Here is a 19060-nt window from a genome sequence, read left to right as displayed (position 1 = left end):
TCTCCCCCTCCCTCCTCCTTACTCTCGCATTCTCTCTCTCCCTTCCTCTGTCTCTTTTCTTCTCTTCTTCTCTCTCCCCTCCCCCTCCCTCCCTCCCTCCTTTACTCATTTGCATCCTACCTGGGGCCTTAATTTTCCTCCCTCTCTCACCACGCAAAGGGACAGGACCACTGAGCTTCTCCCCACCCTCCAAGGTCCCCCCCCAAAAGCCTGGGCTTTGCAAGAGATGGGGAGAGTCAGAGGAGAGGGCACACACACACACACACACACACACACACACACCTTGGCTGACTGGGCCACCCTCCCTTTCTCCTTCTCAGTTCCACCTGCAAGAATCAGAGCAGGACACGCTGGCAAGGTGCAGGGGGGCTTAGGAGGAGACAAGGGGCCCTTTGAGAGGGCCCGTCCCCCTCCCCAGGGTCAGTTGCAGAAGTGCCCAGGTGAGAAACGACGAGATGAGTCTAGGGACCCGATTGGCTGGGCTGAGGCTCAGGGGATCTTCCTCTTTTGAGAGCTGGGCATCTGCTCTCTCCCCTCCCTCCCTCCCTCCGTCCCTCCCTCCCAGAGCTTGGAGCATCTATGTGCAGACCGCCTCCAGGTGCCGCTTCCTTCCCAGACAGGATGGCATGCAAACTATGGGAGGGTCCTCCTGCCCCCCCCCAATTCCTAGAGGCCAGGCCCCTCTGAAGGCAGGACCCCTGGTCACAGCAGCCTCCGGGGAGGATACGCAGAGGCAACTCAGTCTGACTCAGACGGTCTCTCCATCTGGGCGGCTCTCTTGGCAGCCACAGGGAAACTGTCTCCCACTCCTCCTTCTGGCAGGCTGTCTTCAGCCGCCTCCCTCTCCTCCGCTCCTGCCCCAGAAACCCAGAGGGGGGGGCGCTCCCAATTGAAGCCCCCTGATTTCCAGAGGCAGCCTGGGGGGGTCCCACCTGGCTGTATGGGGTTTAGAGCCAGTTTCCTCCCCTCCCCCCACAAACACACATCTTAACAGAATAGCAGAAGGGAGGAAGGGACCTCGGAGGTCCTCTAGTCCAACCCCCTGCTCAAGCAGGAGACCTTGTACCATTTCAACCAAAGGGTTGTCCAGTCTCTTCCTGAAAGCCTCCAGTGATGGAGCACCCACAACTTCCAGAGGTACACTGGTTCTTGGGGACTTGGTACCAGAAGGGATCTACCTGCTGAGTGGGGACTAGGACAGATTTTCTCTGCCCCACAGGGCTGGTTCTGGGGGAAACACGGGGAGCCCCAGCTGAAATCCTAGCTATCCAGGAAGGGGGCGGGGCGGGGTAGCCTCTCCAGGACAGTCCACTCCACTCCCAAGGCAATTGGGAGGAAGCACTTTCACAGGAGGGGGGGCTGTGGGACCCCAGGCCCCCATGGGATCGACCAGGGAACCTGCAGCCCCCCCCCTGCCTCTTCAGGAGCCCCCCCCCGCGGGTGGATGCTTTTCAAGGAGCCACAAGGGGGGCTCAGAGCATAGTCGGGTGGGATGGGGGCCGCGTGGCCTCACCATCTCCCTTGAAGCCAGAGGGAGAGACCCCCGCCCCGCCCAGCTCAGGTCGAGGCCATTTAGAAGGGCTTAAAAGGCAGGAGTTTGGTTGGCGCTGCTTCCCTCCTTAAGACCCGGTGGGCGAGAGCGGACTCTTGGGGGGGGGGGCGACCTCCTCTTCCTCGCCCAACAAGGTGGGGGCGGTGACCCCGGAGGCCGGCTGGGGGGGGTGCTGACCTGCCCCCCCCCCAACGCCCCGCTGTGGAGGACTAACTCGGGCGAGAAGCGGTGCTGGGGGTCCGGCCGGCCCCTCGGGGGTCGCAGCCCCTTCGGGTGTGCGGCGGCTGAGCGGGCGCGGGGCGGGGCTTCTTGGCGGGCGCTTCCCGGGGCTGCGGCGGCGTTGAAAGCCGCCAGGCGGGCGGGCGGGCGAGGGGCGCAGGGGCGGCTCCTCCTCCTCGTGCCAGCCTCGCTCCGGGCAGCGTCCAGCCAGCCACGCCTGCCCTCCCCCTGCGGCAGCCCGCCTGGATCCCGGGCAGCGCAGCTTCGGGGCCTTTCCTGGCGGCGGCGGCGGCAGCGGCGGGATGGGCTGGAGACGGGCAGCTCGCTAGGAGGGCAGCCGGCGCGGTCGGAGCGGCTCAGGTGAGCGCTGCGGGGCTGCGCTGCGGGCAGATGCGGGTCCCGGCCAACGAGGGAGGGGGAGGGGGGGTGCCGGGGAGGGGGGTCGAGGAAGGGCGGTCCCGGGCGAGGGGCAGCCAGGAGGGGGCAAAGCAGAGCCCAGGAGAAACCGGCCTCCCCCCTCCGCCCCTGCCTTACCCGCAGAAGGGAGCCCTCCGGGGCGCAATTGGGGGGGGGGGGGCTATAAAGCAGGAACGGCAGGACCCCGCTGGGCAGTTCCCTCTTCCCGGCCGCTGTCTGGAGAGCCGCGGGACGTCCCGCATCCCCTGAACTGCTGAACGAGTCCAACGGCCGCCCCCACCGGCGCACCCCCACAATGATCAAGGCGACCCCCCCCGGGCCTCCTGTACGGCGGTGGCCCCTGAAAGCGTCGCGGGCGATGCGGGAGCCGAGCGATCCTGCTCCGCAGCGGGAAAGGCTGGCGCGTCGTTTCTAGCGGCTTCAGCCCCGCATCCCGCCACCCCAGAAATAATGCTCTGGATGTGGGCTGAGTGGTCCCTACCTGCGGGAGGAGCAGGCGAGCCCCGGAAGGCAACGCGAGGCAAGAGAGGAAGGTGCAGGCTAAGGGCTGGGTGTGCCCCCCCCCGGATCCCTGGGAGGGAGCAGCAGACGGTGCTCAGGAGCAGATGGGGGGGGCGAGGGCGGCAGGGCCAATTCCGGACTCTCTTTCAAAGTGCTGGGGGCTGCCGAGGGGGGGGGAGTGGGCGAGGCCGAAGCCAAGATGGGTGGTCGTGGGACGCAGCAGCCTTTTTCCATGCAAAGACCCGGAGCAGGAGCCGCGCTGTGGGCTCAAAGGCCCAGCCCATCCGGGGTTGTATCTACACAACTACCCATCCTTCCCCCAAAGCAGGGGGGAGAATTTTTTTCTCCGCTGGGCACCGCAAGAATTCCTTGGAAAATGGCGCAGGGGCTCCCTGCCACGGAAGAGCCCCCCCTCCCCCTGGCGAAAGGTGTTCTTGGGCCACGGAGACACATACATACACACACACACACAAACACACGTGCTGAGATTCCTCCCCGGGTGAGGACCAGAGAAGGACATTGGGACATGTGCAAAGAGGCCCACCCTGGAGTTTGGGGCCAGGAGGAAGGTTGGGCTTCCTGGTCACTAAAATGTGCCGTTTGTGTTTATTGCCCCTCGCAAAGTGTTAGAAATCGTTGGGGCCTTTTGTTCCGGATACAGCCAAATGGAGGCTGCGTGGATGGGGTGGGCAGAGAAGGGAGGAATGGGCTCCATTGTCGTGATTCACTGTGGATCTGGGCCTGTGTTCCCAACACCTTCGAAAAAGCTCTGTGGAGAACCGTTTCTGTGATAAGGACGCATCTGGCATCTCTGGCGGGGGGGGGTTATCGTGGCAGATGAGGGAGGCGACTGTTGGCATTCCTGTGATGTTCTGATTTATTTGCCAGGCCGCTTAGCTGGGCAGCTAAGATAGGCTAAAACCATCCAAACATCGCATGCAAACCAGCACCCACGGACCATAACTCCCACCGCCTGGCCCCCTCCCTCCCTGTACGGATGGCTCACACAGATCTTCTGGGAGATGCCGTGAGGGCAGCTTGGCTGAGCCAGAATGCAAGGGGCTGCCACACCCACCCAGGCCAGCCAGGGCTCTGCCCTTTGGCTGATCTCAGATCCTTTGGCATCTCTTCCGCCCTCAGCCGGTGCTCAGAGGAAGCGGAATCCCTCCGACTGGGGGGGGGGAGGGTTGGGGAGGGGACCCGGGAACATCCGCAAAGCCCCTTTTGTACATTTTAAGTTTCCCCCTGACTGTTCTGGAGGCAACGATTTATTTGTTTGTTTTAACTGAATTTTTAGCTGCTCGTCTCAGCGACTCTGGGAGCCTTACAATATAATTACGAGTTTAAAAAGGCCGTGCAAGCAATTAAAATTAGGAGGGCTAAATAGAAAACCTACAAACCAAGATGACGACGGCCTGGGGTGGGAGGGGGTCTCCTCTACCGGATCAAAGTAGTGGGGTCTCTGGAGGGGCCCCAGACCAAGCGACAGAGCCAGGTTTTCAGGCTCTTCCGGAGGTTCAGGAGGTCAGATCTCACCTCTAGCAGGAGAATACGCCTGAGGGTGGGGGCCACAACAGAGAAGGCCCTTCTCCCGGACCCCCTTGGCCAAACTTCTTTAGCAGATGAGCTCTGCTCCGCCCATTGGAACAAGTGGGGCAGGACAGTCCCCTTGGGGTAAGGCAGCTCCTCCAAACCCTGGACCCACATCAGGAAGGGCTTTGAAAGTAAAGGCCCACAGCCCTCGAATTGGAACTGAAAGAAATCCCTCCTGTCCATTAAGATACACGTAGTTGTATGACACACACATAAACACACTCTCTCCCCCTCACTATCTCTTCTCTCTTTTTCTCTCTTCTCTCATTCCCCCTCCCTCCCTTTCTTTTCTCTTCTCTCTCTGTTTCTCTCTTTCTCTCTTCTCTCACTCCCCTCCCTCCCTCTCTTCTCTCTATTTCTCTCTTCTCTCTTTCTCTCTTCTCTGTCTCTCCCTCCCCCTCCCTCCCTCCCTCTTTTCTCTCTCTCTCTTTCTTCTCTCTGTTCTCTCTCTCTCCTTCCCTCTCCCTCCCTCTCTCTTTTCTCTCTTCTCTGTGTTCGCTCCCCCCTCTCTTCTCTCTTTCTGTCTTCTCTCTCTTTTCTCTCTCCTTCCATTTGTGAGTCACCCCTTGATGAAAGCCGTGCAGCCCCCCCTCTCTTCGGAGCCCCCTCCTCTTCGCTTCCAACACCACCCATCCCCATCCAGGTGTGGAGATCATAAGTGAGTGGAAAAGCGTAACAGGCACACTTGGCTCTTTCACCTCCCCCCCCTTCGAATGTGGGGCTGACGGACTGTCTAATGGAGAGGAAGGAGGCGTGGGCCCACCACTGCTGGGAGTTTGGGGCATGATGCTGCTGCTGCTGTGGGCACCTGCTGGCACAAGCCGCCTTGGGGATTCGCCTTGCCTGACCCCTTTTGGCCTGTTGCTGCTTTTTGTGAATGGAGTGAAGGGGCACGCCTCCAACGCGATGCCCAGCTTAGGCTTAACCTGATCCAGAGGGTCATCTCGCTGTTGTTGAAACAATATGACCAGGTGGATCTCTTGGCATAGCAATGGCCACCCAGCACTCAAACCACCTTTTAACCAGAGATGCCAGAGCAGCACCCGGTCTGGGCATCCTCACTCTGGGTGGAGGGCATGGCCCAGGGTGAGTAGGAACAGGTGGGAGGAAAGGGCTCCCTTGGCAGACTGAGAGCCTGGCAGAGGATCGGCTCCAGAGGCTTTTTTTCTGCCAGGGACCAGGATGGCCTCTAGCCAAGGAGCTCAGGGCTGAGATGAGGGGCCCTGGTGGCTTCCATGCAGACCTTTCATCACCCAACTAGGGAACTTCCTCAGTGCTAGAAGGGAGTGGGGTTTGTGGGGAGGAGGAGGAGGAGGAGGAGGAGGAGGAGGAGGGGAGGCTGTGGAGTCTTTGGTGCTCTCTGAGCTTGGCTGTTTTCGTGCACATGTTTCCTTACCCAACTAGGAAGCATCATCATCATCAAAACTGCTGATGTTACCTAGTTTGGGTCGTGAAACATCTGCAAGGAAACAATCCAGCTCAGAACATCAAGGGCCTACAGTCCTTCTCCTCACAACTCCCTTCTAGCACTGATGACGTTACCTAGTTGGGTCATGAAACGTCTGCAAGAAAACAGCCAAGCTCAGGGAGCCCTAAGGGCCCCCCAAGGACTGAGCTTGGAGCGGGAGGGGCCCCTGAAGCAGGGAGGGGGACCTCTCATCCTAGAGCACCCCATGGGGGAAGCGCCTGTTCCTTCCCCCCCCCCCAGGCAACCCCTGCTGGGACTCAGGTCTTCCTGCTTTGTGCACCTTTCTGCTCCACCCAAAGACTCCAGCTGTGGCTGTGGCTTCTGGGCAGTGGCATCTCCTCAGGGTCCCTCAAGCATCGGACTGAGGGCAGGGAGGCAGATCGGGCTCTGCCCTCTCTGTAGGTCCTCTGATTTCCAGAAGCCCTGGGGCTCATTCCTTCAGCTTTTGGGGGGGGTCCTCAAAGGCAGCTCTCCCTCCTCTGCATCCTGGCATGTTTAGCCCCTGCAAGCCAGGTTTGATTTTTTTTTTGTAAAAAGTTTTATTTATTTTTTCTTTCCATATACATTCCCCGTGGAGATTCGAACCCTCACCACCCTCCAGGCCTTCCGCAAAGCCGTTAAAACCTGGCTGTTCCGACAGGCCTGGGGCTAAAGAGCTGTTGCCCCCGTCTTGAATGGTATGACTGTTGTGTGTTTTAAATTATGCATTGTTATGTATCGTTTTTATTTTTCATTTTTTGTCTGTACCCCCCCCCCTTCCCTGATTTGATTTGTTAGCCGCCCTGAGTCCCCTTCGGGGGGAAAGGGTGGCATATAAATATAATAATGAATGAATGAATGAAATGAATGAATGAATATACATTCCCCTAGATACTATTAATATTTATCTGTTGACTTTTAGCATTCATCACAATCTGTTTAAGAATATAAAAACCACAATTGGGGTCACTTTCTTGCCACCCCGTATATCTATCAAATATTGCAACAACCCTCCTTCTTTCTTCCCAACCTCCCTTCTCTGCTTTCTTCTTTCCTCCTCTCCTTCCTTCTTTCTTCTTCCCCTCCCTCTCCCCCACTTCTCCTCTCTTCTTCTCCCTCCAGCCCTCTCTCCTACCCTTTCTGCCCTCCCCTACTTCCTCTCCTTTACCCTTTCCTCTTTTCCCTCCTCTTCTTCCTCCCTCCTTCCCTTGTTGCCCCTGCTTCTCTTCTTCTTCTTCTTCTTCACTCTGGTGGATTTTGGGGTGAAATTCGCGCAGTCCCAAATGAGTCACCTTTGGTTGCTCCTCAGGGATTTCAGCCATCAAAAACCCCACTGAACATCACGCCACCAGCTTTGGGCTCCCCGCACAACAACTACTCCCCCTCAACAGGTAGAGGGGAGGCCAACTCGCTCCTTCCTCTGTGAGTCTGGTTCTCGTGGCAGCCCTGGCATCCGGAGGGTGCCCCAGACCAAGGCCCACTTGACTTGCGGTGAGAGATTTCTGGTTTCTGAACCTTTTCAAATGGGTTTAAAAATGGAGAACGACGTTCATTTCATTTGAGCCCCGTTCTCAGCGGCCAGAATATTGTGCCATGAGAGACTCGCCTTTATGGGGAAGGAGAGGGAGCCCCTTGGCCGATGGCATGGCAGTGGCACTGGACAGGACAGTGCCATGGGCTCAGCTGGCAATGCCAAGTCCAGGAAAGTCCACTGTCAACCAGCCAGAGCAAGGATGCTTTTAGCAGATGTAGGGATTTCATGGAGCTCACCTGCCAAATCGTAGAGGTGGGATTCTGGGTTGCCGTGGCAACCAGAGAGAGAGAGACCCAAATGCAGTGCAGTTAGCAAAGCAGGACGGGGGGGCGGAGAATGCCAAATGAGGGAGGGGCAAGTCCTTGGCGTGGCTGCGGATGAGCTGAGCATCCCCAGATCAAATTGCTTATGGGGTGGGCAGGGGAAGCAGCATGGTGGATGTGTATCTACACAAGTGGGGGGAGGGCGGAATGGAGTAAAGGCCTGAGGGCACGAAGAAAAAGGTTAGCACAGATTGGATCAAAAGTGCAGGCGGTGAGATCAAACAGGATTGTGACCAAGGTGCACTCATCTGCAAAATCAGGTGTGGACAGTAGAAATGCCAACAATTATCCAGCAGAACGACTTCCCTCCAGAGGTTGTGGCTGCTCCATCACTGGAGGTTTTTAAGAAGAGACTGGACAGCCATTTGTCCGGAATGGGAGAGGGTCTCCTGCTTGATAGCAGAGGGTTGGACTAGAAGACCTCCAGGGTCCCGTCCAGCTCTGTATCTCCTCTTCACCAGGAAAAGAGAAAAAAAATCAGAGAATCGGGATCAAACGCTGGCCTGTATTATTCAGTTCTGCCCTGCCTGGAATTTGATGCTGGTCAATTATTCCCATGAATCTTCAAAATGGCATGCTTTTTTATAATTTTGTTTTGGACATCTTGGCGGTGGGCATGGGACCTGTAATCCAGAAATGCCAGGCTGGAGAAAGCTGCCCTAGGAGAAATCTTTTGACAGTCGCTCCTGGTTCACCACCGTCTCCCGGTTAGATGGGGAAAAGCCTCTGGACCTTCAATCTTCCCCTTCTTGTCCATGTAGTCCATGGAGATTCTAAACGGGACTGGCTCTTTCTCTCCCTTGAATGCCCGGGGGGGGGGGTGTTATCTGGAACAATTGGCACCGTCGCAAAAGACATTTCAGGTTGATTGGTGGGGCGGGACAGACCGAGTCTAACGAATTATATTAAAATGCATAACGGTTCGTGAGCTGCTGCTGACATGAGCTTATGCCTTTTAATACAATTTGCTCCTTGGAAAAGGTTTTCCAGATGAAAAGATTTTGGGTAACTATAAACCAGGGGTGTCAAACTCAAGGGGCCGCAGATCTGGCCCATGGGGCTGCTCTGGAAACAGCAAAGGATCGGTCCACAGGGCCCCTGCCAGCAAAAATGGAGCTCAGGAGGGCCACATGTTAACCACCACCCCCAAATAAAACCTCCGTTCTCGCTGGCAGAGGGCTAGCCAAGCCAACTAAAAACCAAACGAAGGGAGAAACGTTTCCCCTTTTGCATCTGAGCGTGCAAGAAGGGACAGGAAAGGGAAAGAGGAAGGAGAAAGAAAAAGAAAGATGTGAAGAGATAGAGGAAGGAAAAATAAGTAAAGAGGGGAAGGAAGAAGAAAGGAGAATGAAGAGGGAGGGAAAAAGGAGGAGGGAGGGAAGGAAGGAAGGAAGGAAGGAAGGAAGGAAGGAAGGAAGGAGGGAGGATGGATTGTAATGTTCCCGTGGTTCGTCCATGAGGCCAATGTGGAGAAAAGACAGGAGCTGATCTTTCTCGGGATGGAGCGACCCAGATTGGGGGTCTGAGAGCCCCTTTTATTGAGATAGGACAAAGGCAGGAGGAGCAATCAGCATGTGGTTAAAAACAACCTCTAAAAGTACAATTTCTAATCTACTGGTCAGGGAAGTTCTGTCTATATATGGTCAAATCCTGGGCGTCATTGGTAGGGCACATCTCAGAATGTTATGTTATGAACTATCAGGATGTTATGGAGTTTTAGGAGTTTGTTTTCTCCTGTGTGGTTCAGCGTGGCTCTGCATGCCCTGTTATGAACTGGGCCATGGGTGACCCACACCTACACAAGGAACTATATTACAACAGAGGATTACAATGAGAATGAAGCAACGTCTGAGGGATGTCCTGCATTAGCACTTGGCCACCACAGGTGCTTCCGACATGACTGACATTGAGCTGACCACACCTCCCCCCCCCAGGTCAAACACGACCCCGATGCAGCCCTCAATGAAATCAAGTTTGACACCACTGCTATCGACTAACCCCGCTCTTCTCCTAGATATGTAGAACTCCTACATATGTCCAATGTTGGCGATTTTCAGACTTGTGGACTTCAACTCCCAGAATTCCCCAGCCAGTCATGGGTCTTAAAGTCACCAAGGTTGGAGACCCCTATCCTAGGCCAGGGGTCAGCAACCTGCGGTTCTGGAGCCGCATGTAGCTCTTTCATCCCTTTGCTGCGGTTCCGTCGTCAATCAGTGCCACAATTCTGAGAGGAGCTTCCGGGGGTGGGGGAGAGGCACAGTGCGCCAGGAGAAGACTCTATGGTAAGGGGAGGGTTTTCCAGTTGTCTCCACAATTGATAGGGCTTTCGGCTATGACAGGTGGAGGAAAAAGTATGCCGCTCTAGGAGGAGACTCTATGATGGGGGAACTGAACTTCCGGTCAGCTCCAGAATTGAACAGGGGGCTTCCGGTTAGGACCTTTGTGGCTCCCGGTATTTTCTGTGGGAAACAGGTCCAAATGGCTCTTGGAGTCTTTAAGTTTGCCACCCCCTGTCCTAGAGGGTCTTCATGCTGGTGACTCTCTGGGCAGCCCTATAAATTCCCTCTCCAGACCGAAGCTGCGCATATAAAACGAAGGCATGTGACAGATGGCGGGAGAGAAACCTCCTATTTGCTATCAGTGTGAAATACTGGGGACATTGTGTTGGCTAAAGGCTAAAGGCTCTTTGTGCTGAAGAATACACAAAGCAGAGATGCGGCCAATTTCTCCGTAAACTCTGCAACTGGGTCACATCGATATGCTTTGGGTAGCCTAAAATTGCCTCCACTTCTATTTTTGACAGCTAAGGCAACCTATGGATGGGGAAGGAGATGATTTTACACTTTCTAGTCATGGAAACCAAGTATGGTCTATTTCAGTGTTTCTCAACCTTGGTGACTTTAAGTCCTATGGACTTCAACTCCCAGAATCCCCCAGCCAGCATAGCTGGCTGGGGAATTCTGGGAGTTGAAGTCCACAGGACTTAAAGTCACCAAGGTTGAGAAACACTGGTCTATTTTATCTTCTTTCTTCAACTCACCAATCTTCAGGGTAACATATAAGAGAATAATAGAGTTGGGAGAGACCTTAGAGGTCTTCTAGTCCAGCCCCCTGCTCAAGCAGGAGACCCTCTACCATTCCAGGCAAATGGTTCTCCAGACTCTTCTTAAAAAAGCAGCCACAACATCCACTGGTTAATTGTCTTCACCTGACATCACTGTTAAGAAGCTTCTCCTTAATTCCAAGTCGCTTCTCTACTTAATTAGTTTCCAACTATTGTTCTGGTGCTTTAGAGAATAGGTTGACCCCCCTCTTCTTTGTGGCAGCTCCTCAAATATTGGAAGTCTGCTATCATGACACCCCCTAGTCCTTCTTTTCGCTAGACTAGCCATGCCCAATTCCTGCAACTGTTCTTCCTATGCTTTAGTCTCCTGTCCCCTAATCATCTTACTTGCTCTCCTCTACTCTCTTTCCAAATCTGAATATCTTTTTTATAGTGACCAAAACTGGAAGCAGCGTTCCAGTTACCATTTGGAGAACCACAGCTGCTGAAACCAAATCTGATTTTTTGTTTTTTTTAGCTTTCTCTAGTTTTTCAGCATGAGGCTTCAGCCAAATGCAATCCCTGTGGTTTGAATTAAGAGCCTGCTTATTTCCTTTCCTGGTCTTCCCAAAATGTTCTCTGCTAGTGGAGTTTCCTGTTACAGAGGCGGGATTGATGGACGGAATAGGGAAGAGTCCAGCAGGATGATGGGCTTCTTTGCTGTGCCATAAGGGCAGCCTCCTGGCCTTCTGTAAAGCTACTAAGTCCTGGCTGTTCCGGCAGGCCTGGGGCTGTTGAAGTATCCAGCCCCACTTTAAATTGTGAATGTTGTTGTATTTTAAATTTTGTATTGTCTTGTTTATCCCGCTTCCCTTTTTTTTTAACTGTTAAAATGTTTTTATTTTTCATTTTTCATTTTCATACAGTCACATATATACTGTGCCTAACCGGGGCCATACAACATTAAACAATAATCACAGCAGTTCCTCTTGTCAGCAATACCCCCCAAAATATAAATAAAATCAAACTCAAACTCAAACTCAAATAGAAACCCAATATACCTCTTCCGCTCTCCGTACACCTCTTTCTTCCGCCCCCCTCCAACTTACTATCTTCCCTCCATCATCCCCCTCTACCCTACTTCCCCTCCCCCTCTACCACTCCTCTCTCCCAGTCCACTCCCTCCCTTCCTTCTCACCCTCCCTTCCATCCTCTCTACCCCTCTTCCTTCTATCCCACTCCTCCTCCCCTTGGTGTAGTTCTACTATATGTCAATGTATTCAGCTTGTCCTATTTTTACGGAGAAATTAAAGAGAAACGGTATACATGTGAAATCTAACTCATAGTATACGTCCCCCCCTGCCCTACCCTCCCCCCTAACACCCCACCTCCCTCCCCCCGCCGACTTCCCAGAGCCCGTACACGGTATAGATTTTTAAGAAACACAGTCTAAAATATATTGAAACAAAAGAAATTAAAAAAAAGAGGTTAATAACATCTCTACATTGATCTTAGCTTTTTCCTGTTACACTAACTTTGAACAGTTTAACTCATTCCTGATCCTAAGCGTAGACTATCTGGAAATCCCCCTTCCCTTTTTATTGTAAGCCGCCCGGAGTCCTTCGGGAGTGGGCGGCATACAAAACCAATAAACTCAACTCAACTGATGACCGGATTCAGGAGATGAAGGCCATTGAGAACAGCTGCTCAGTGATGATGCTGAAAAGAGAGAGAGAGACAGCATTGTATCTATTGGGGCTTCATGTCTTCGGTAGAAAGTGTTCAGCTGGAATATCTTCCTTCCATTCGAGTTCACCCCCCTCGGTTGGGTTCCCTGAAAGGATGGCATTTTGAAAAGGGTTTGTGTGCATCTCTTGATCTTCTCTTTTCTAGACTGTCCATTTCTTTCGCTGTCTTCATAAGGCTTTTTAGCAAGCCTCTTGATCGTCCTTGATGCTCTTCTCTGAACCCACCTTCATTTCTCTGGATCCATCTTCAGCCATGGGGTCCAGTCTGACCAAAGCAGAAGAGCACAGTGGCTTCCTGGGATTTAGAGGCTGTCCTTCCCTTGGGACAAACTGGGATTGCCTTTTGTGCCAGTCTTGGCAGTTGGCCTCTATTAAGCTTACCTTGAGTTACAATTCCAGGTCACTTTTTCAAGGATTCTTCATCCTTTTTTTTTTAAATCAATTTCATATATACATTCACAATTATATGATCTCATAACTGTTATTAATAATATGTATTTATAACAATTTTTCCCTACTGTTGACAATATACTTAAAGATTGCTTTCTTAACATCCCATAGATCCATCTTATCTTACAACGGTCCTACTTCTTCTTCCCTCCCTCCCTCTTTCCTTCCCTCGTTTCTTCTCTCCTACTCTCCTTCCTTCCCTCCTTCCTTCCCTCCCTCCTTCCCCCTTCCCTCCTTCTCTCCTTCCTTCCCTCCTCTCCTTCTCTCCTTCCTTTCCTCCTTCCGTCCCCCTTCCTTCTCTCCTACATTCCCTCCTTCCTTCCCTCCTTTCTTCTCTCCTTCTCTCCTTCCTTCCCTCCTTCCTTCCCTCCTTTCTTCTCTCCTTCTCTCCTTCCTTCCCTCCTTTCTTCTCTTTCTCTCCTTCCTTCCCTCCTTCCTTCCCTCCCTCCTTCCTACCCCCCTTTCTTCTCTTTCTTCTCTCCTTCCTTCCCTCCTTCCTTCCCTCCCTCCTTCCCCCTTCCCTCCTTCTCTCCTTCCTTCCCTCCTTTCTTCTCTCCTTCTCTCCTTCCTTTCCTCCTTCCCCCCCCTTCCTTCTCTCCTACATTCCCTCCTTCCTTCCCTCCTTCCTTCCCTCCTTCCTTCCCTCCTTCCTTCCCTCCTTGCTTCCCTCCCTCCTTCCTACCCCCCTTTCTTCTCTTTCTTCTCTCCTTCCTTCCTCCCTCCTCTCCTTTCCCTTCTCTCCTTCCCCTTCCTCCCCTTTACCCTTCCCCTCTTCTTCCCATTCCTCCCCTCTTTCCTACTCTTACATTCCCTCCCATTCTTCCTCTGCCTTTCCCTTTCTCCTATTCCTCTCCTTTCTCCTCTCCAGGATTCTTCATCCTGGAGCTCTGGACTTGTTCCTTTGCTGCTGATCCATTATCATTTGCTTATTTGCAGCTCTTTTCTGTACCCCCTCCCAAGATCTTTCTGGGTTTTATTCCTGCCACCCCAGTCTTCTGTCACTCGCATGCAGGGAACATCCCTTCCAAATTAAGACGGTGAAGCGTGGAAGACCAGGATTGGTCCTCAGGCCAGACTCTGGATAAGGTCTAGGACAAGTCTCCCCAGCCAAGTCACCGTGAAGACAGCTCATCGAGGGGGAAATTCAACAGGGAATAGATAACTCAAGCAAAGGAGAAGTGGATTGCAGTGGGCCTTGTCTTGCTTTTAGGTTTGAACCTTCTCCAGGTAGACATTCCTGAGTCTGGGCTGAGCTGCAATTCCCTCGTCCCCCTTCTGAGTTGCTCCGTTAAAATTGTCCTGCCACCAACTGTCCTCATGGCGAGTTGGCTTCAGGAGGTTGGCCAAGGCGAGTTCTCCCATTCTGCTTGACAAGGCTCTCCAATTTAAGAATTCGCTATTAGTAAGCACTCTTGAAGTTTTTAAAACCAGCTATATATCTACTTAATGTCAGCCCATCCACCCACATTTAAGTATTTATTTATTTATTTATTTATTTATTTATTTATTTATTTATTTATTTATTTATTTATTTATTTATTTATTTATTTATTTATTTATGTATTTGTCTTGTATGCCGCCCACTCCCGGAGGACTCCGGGCGGCTCACAAAAGACAAGGGAAAGGGGAGAACGAGACAAAGACAACATATTAAAAACAAAACCAACATTCACAATTTCAGTGGAGGTAGATGTTTCTCAGCTCCCCCCAGCCTGCTGGAACAGCCAGGACTTGGTGGCTTTGCGGAAGGCCGGGAGGGTAGTAAGGGTCTGGATCTCAACAGGGAGCTCGTTCCAGAGGGCTGGAGCTGCAACAGAGAAGGCTCTCCCCCGGGGAGTCACCAGCCAACATTGACTGGCAGATGGAATCCGGAGGAGACCCAACCTGTGCGATCTAATTGGTCTGAGAGAGGTAATCGGCAGGAGGCGGTCTCTCAGGTACCCAGGTCCGATGCCATGTAGGGCTTTATAGGTAGCGACCAGCACCTTGAAGCGGATTCGGAGACTAATAGGTAGCCAGTGCAGCTCGCGGAGGATAGGTGTAACGTGGGTGTACCTTGGTGCACCCACAATCGCTCGCGCAGCTACATTCTGGACTAATTGGAGTCTTCGAACACTCTTCAAGGGCAGCCCCATGTAGAGCGCATTACAATAATAAGTGCTCCTAATTAGGGTTTTTGCATGGTTCAAAGTATTTGGATAGTGTTCCCTAAGGCTCCAATTTACAGCATTGTTTTAAGGAATCTCCTAATTTTTTTTTTAAAAAATGAGATAAGGTTAATTTATTTAATTGATCGATGATTGATTGATTTAAGAGATCGATCTTAAATCTGGCCCATCCATCTTAAGTAATTCTGAGTGGCTCAGAATAATGAGAAAAGCAATAAATAAAGCAGTAAAAACAGAGAAACAATAAAAGGCTGAGTGGAAAAGACTCGTTCCTGACGCATCCATGCCAATTTTTTAGTAATAATCCCCGTCTCATTTAAAAGGTTCTTTTGAAGGTACATTTCATCCTCTGTTCACCTTCTTAAGACTTTAACCTCCCACGGAGTGGTCTGCAGACCCTCCTTTTGAAGATTGCTTTTCTTGAGTCCTCTGGCATGTCTCCCTTTGCCCAGGATTTCTCAGAGGCAACAGACAAAGGCTCAGCGGATTCCTTCAGCAGGCAGCGGCTCTTCCCCAGCCAGGAATTCTGGGAGTTGAAGTCCACAAGTCTTAAAGTTCCCAAGTTTGGACACCCCTGCTCTAAACTGAGTGAAAATAAAGGCATGTCCCTAACTGTGTTTCTGTCGAGCTCCAGTCCTGCTCTTGGGCCTCCTGGCTGGAGAAGAAGAGTGAGCCAAGCGCTGCCTCTTCTCATATTCTCTCTTCCCTGAACAGCATCAAAGGTTCAGGAGCCATTCTTCCTTCCCCCAGACTTCCTGGAGCTCTTCTCAGCCTCCCTCTGGAGCCTCAGGTCACCTTGAACCAAGCCTCTCTCCTCTGCCGTCTTCCTTCCTCTGCCGTGGGCCCTCTTTTTAATTTCAAGGAGGTCCAGAATTTTTTTTTCTTTATTTTTTTTTAATTTTTTAAAAAAGATTTTATTGGTAAAAAGAAAATACAACATCCATAACTTGTAAAAAACAATACAATATTTCGAGATATTCCCATACTATCAAATCATTATAAACATCAAAGGTTAGGTATCTTATTCCTTCCCTCCCTCTTCTCTTCCCCCATTTCTTCTTTTCCATACCCTTTTCTTCCCTCCCCCCCTTACTTCCTTCTCCCCTGCCTTCCCTCCTTTCTTTTCTCCTTTCCTCCTTTCCTTCCCCCTCCTTTCCCTCCCTCGGTCCCCCCCTCCTTCTCACGTACCTTCCCTCCTTCCCTTCCTCTTTCCCTCCTCCTTCCTTTTCTCTTAATCTCCCTCCTTTCCTCCCTCCTTCCTTCCTTCCTTTCAACTCTCCTTCTCTCTTTCTTTCCCTCCCTCTTTCCCTCTTTACTACCCTCTCCTCTTCCCTCCCTCCTTCCTCCCCCAGTTTCTTCTCTTTCTTCTCTCCTTCTTTCTTCCCACCTTCTTTCCCTTCTCTTCTTTCTCTTCCTCCTCTTTATCCTTCCCCCCTTCTTCTGCCTTTCCTGTTCCTCTCCTTTCTCCTCTCCATCCTGACTTCCCTACTGTCCTCCTTCCCTCCCCTCTAACCTTTGTTACATTTACATATTTTCCTCTGCTGAGAACAACCTGGTTCTCTTTTCCTTTCCTTGCTTAAAGAGGCAAGGATTATAAATCCTCTCGCCTCATCTAAAATGAAGTTTAATTGCTAATTCCAAGCAGGTAATTATAGCGGATTTCCTATCAGCTTTTTTAAGTTTTCCCAACATTGTAGTCTAACAAAAATTTTATTAGGCCTTTTATATACAGTATTTTTCAGAGTATAAGACACACCTTCCCCCCCCCCAAAAAAAGAGGGTGAAAATCTGGCTGCGTCTTATACACTGAATACAGCATTTTGGGGTTCCGGAAACCCCCGCTCCCTTTGCAAAGATGGATGTGCAGAGGGTTTGGGAGGCCTGCAAAGCGCAAAAACTTTCTTTTTTAATTTACCTCTTCAAAATCTTGGTGCGTCTTATAGTCCGAAAAATGCGGTACCCACTAGTGCATCTTCCAAAGAGCTTCAGAAGTAGTGGATGCTCCATCCTTAGAGGCTTTCAAGAAGAGATTGGATCAGATCATTTGTCTGAAATGTTCAAGGTCTCCTGCTCAACCCGGGGATTGGACTAGAAGACCCCCCCCCCAGGTCCCTTCCAACTCTGTTATTCTGCGAATTAATCAGTGGAATGTCTTGCCTCCAGAAGTTGCGGGTGACCCATCCCTGGAGGTTTTCAAAAATAGACTGGACAGCCACCTGTCTGAAATAGAGCAGGGGGTTAGACTAGAAGACCTCCAAGGTCCCTTCCAACTCAGGTCTTTTGTATTCTAATGTGCCCCCACTTTGGCTGGTTGTTGTCTTGCAAACGGGATGTTTTTCCTCCCAGGAAGAAAATGAAGGTAATTGAGGAGGTGTGGGAGACAAGGGTTGGTGAGGAGGAAGTGCCCAGTGAGGAGCAGACAAAGGGGGGCGTCTCTGACCCCCACCCCCAGGGACCTTCCTCCAGCCTGCCTTTGCTCTGATGTCAGCTGGCCACTGTCTTGAAGGCTTGTAGGTCAATGGAGGGGAGCCGGGAGGAGGAATGTGCTTGGGGGGGGGGGGAGCAGCTCCAAGGGAGTCCAAGAGATGAGATGGGGTGATCGGAGCCCTTAACTCGTCAGTTCTTGGAGTGGGGGGGGGGAGAAGACAACGCCAGGAAGTGGGAAATCCCCCCCCCCCCAGGCCTCCCGAAGCAGCTTTTGCCCGGCACAAGTGGGCACCGAGGCAAGGGGAGCCGTCCTGCCTGCCTCCTTCCCTTGCGGTCTCTGTGTCTCCTATGCCAGGCACTGCCCAACCCAGCTGGAGCGCCCAGAGGAGCCCCTGGTCCTGCACAGCCCCCCCCCCCCCCGGGCGTCTTTGGTGTCCGCTGAATTTCAGGGTCAGCTGGGCGGGGGGGGCTGCGGCAGGTGCCCCTCCTCCCCCAAGGACGTCCCAGGCATCGCTCTCCGAAGGCGAAGCGAAGGCTGCCCGGGAAGAGCTCCGAGGGTTCCGGCCGGGCGACGTCGTCCCAGCGGAGGGCTGGGGGGAGGCAGGGCTGGCGCGGGTGGCAGCGGTGGGGCGCTGCGCTTGGGAGCCCGGGCGGCGAGTGCGAGGGCTGCGCTGACGGGCGGCGCGGGCTGTCTCGGCAGGGCAGCCATGGGGGTGCTGATGTCCCGGCGGCAGACGGTGGAGCAGGTGCAGAAGGTCAGCCTGGCCGTCTCGGCCTTCAAGGACGGGCTCCGCGAACGGCCCGCCGCCAAGCGCCCGGCCGAGGGGGCCGCCAGCCGCCGCGGGACCCTGGAAGAGCACGCCGTGCAGGAGCTCCGCGAGGAGGAAGAGGAGGCGGCGGCGGGGGGAGCCTCCCGGCCGGGGGGCTTCAGGACCGCGAGCGCCGCCTGGGCCAGGCTGCGGGACGGGCGCGGCGTGGAACCCGAAGACCTGGACCGGCCGGGCTCCTTCTCGCCCCCGGCCCTGGTCCGCCCCGTCCGGCCGCCGCCCGAAGAGGAGCAGCGGCTGGAGATCAGCCTGGAGCAACGCGAGCAGGTAAGGTCCCCGCCCAACCTTTCCATGGGGGGGGCTGTTCCTGGGAGCGACCCAAGGTCTGAAGAGCCATCGAATCCAGTGGGCGGGGCGTTCCTGCACCTGCTGGTCTCAGGACCCGCCCCCTCTTGTCCAGGTGTCCTTAGGAACACCTTTTCCCCGGAAAGGGGGGGGGTATCAGTCAGCAAAGCTGGCCCCCAAGAGCCCCGGCTGTCCATGGCCCACCCTCTCTCTCCTCTCTCTCTCTCAACCACCTTGCAAGTGGCATAGGTAATGCTTGAGCAGGGGGTTGGTCTGGAAGACCTCTAGGGTCCCTTCTAAGTCCGCGACTCTGCTAACTGGGAACTGGGAAGTGTCCCAGTAACTGAAGAACCCTGGGAGTTCTCAGGGTTCTTGAGAGCCAGATCCTAGTCAACCCACCTGAGACTGGATTTTCACACACACACGCACACCCCACACAATTGGCTGCCATTCCTATGAGGACCAGCATCCATTCCCATAGCTGGAGTCTGCTGTGGGTGGGAGAGTTCCTTTGCTTGGCCTGAAT

At 53.2% G+C, this 19060-nt stretch overlaps 1 protein-coding gene across 3 annotated transcripts in view; it reads left to right on the top strand.

Annotated features, from left to right (window-relative positions):
* Positions 1-1952: 1952 nt before the first annotated feature.
* Positions 1953-19060, top strand: part of PHF24 (PHD finger protein 24) — a 37254-nt gene continuing 20146 nt past the window's right edge. For 2 of the 3 annotated variants that reach the window (XM_087715204.1, XM_087715202.1), the window contains exons 1-2: positions 1953-2131; positions 18123-18516. In XM_087715204.1, coding sequence (XP_087571330.1) covers positions 18130-18516 — 387 coding nt within the window. In that variant the 5' untranslated portion in view covers positions 1953-2131; positions 18123-18129. The remainder of the gene's footprint in view (positions 2132-18122; positions 18517-19060) is intronic. The other variant, XM_087715203.1, reaches the window with a different exon arrangement.

Source organism: Thamnophis sirtalis, unplaced genomic scaffold, assembly GCF_051295495.1.
Source record: "Thamnophis sirtalis isolate CommonGarterSnake01/CBP01778 unplaced genomic scaffold, rThaSir2_p1.2 scaffold_5, whole genome shotgun sequence".
NCBI lineage: Eukaryota > Metazoa > Chordata > Lepidosauria > Squamata > Natricidae > Thamnophis > Thamnophis sirtalis.
Note: the sequence above shows the minus strand (reverse complement) of the source record. Positions and strands in the feature narration are given on the sequence as shown.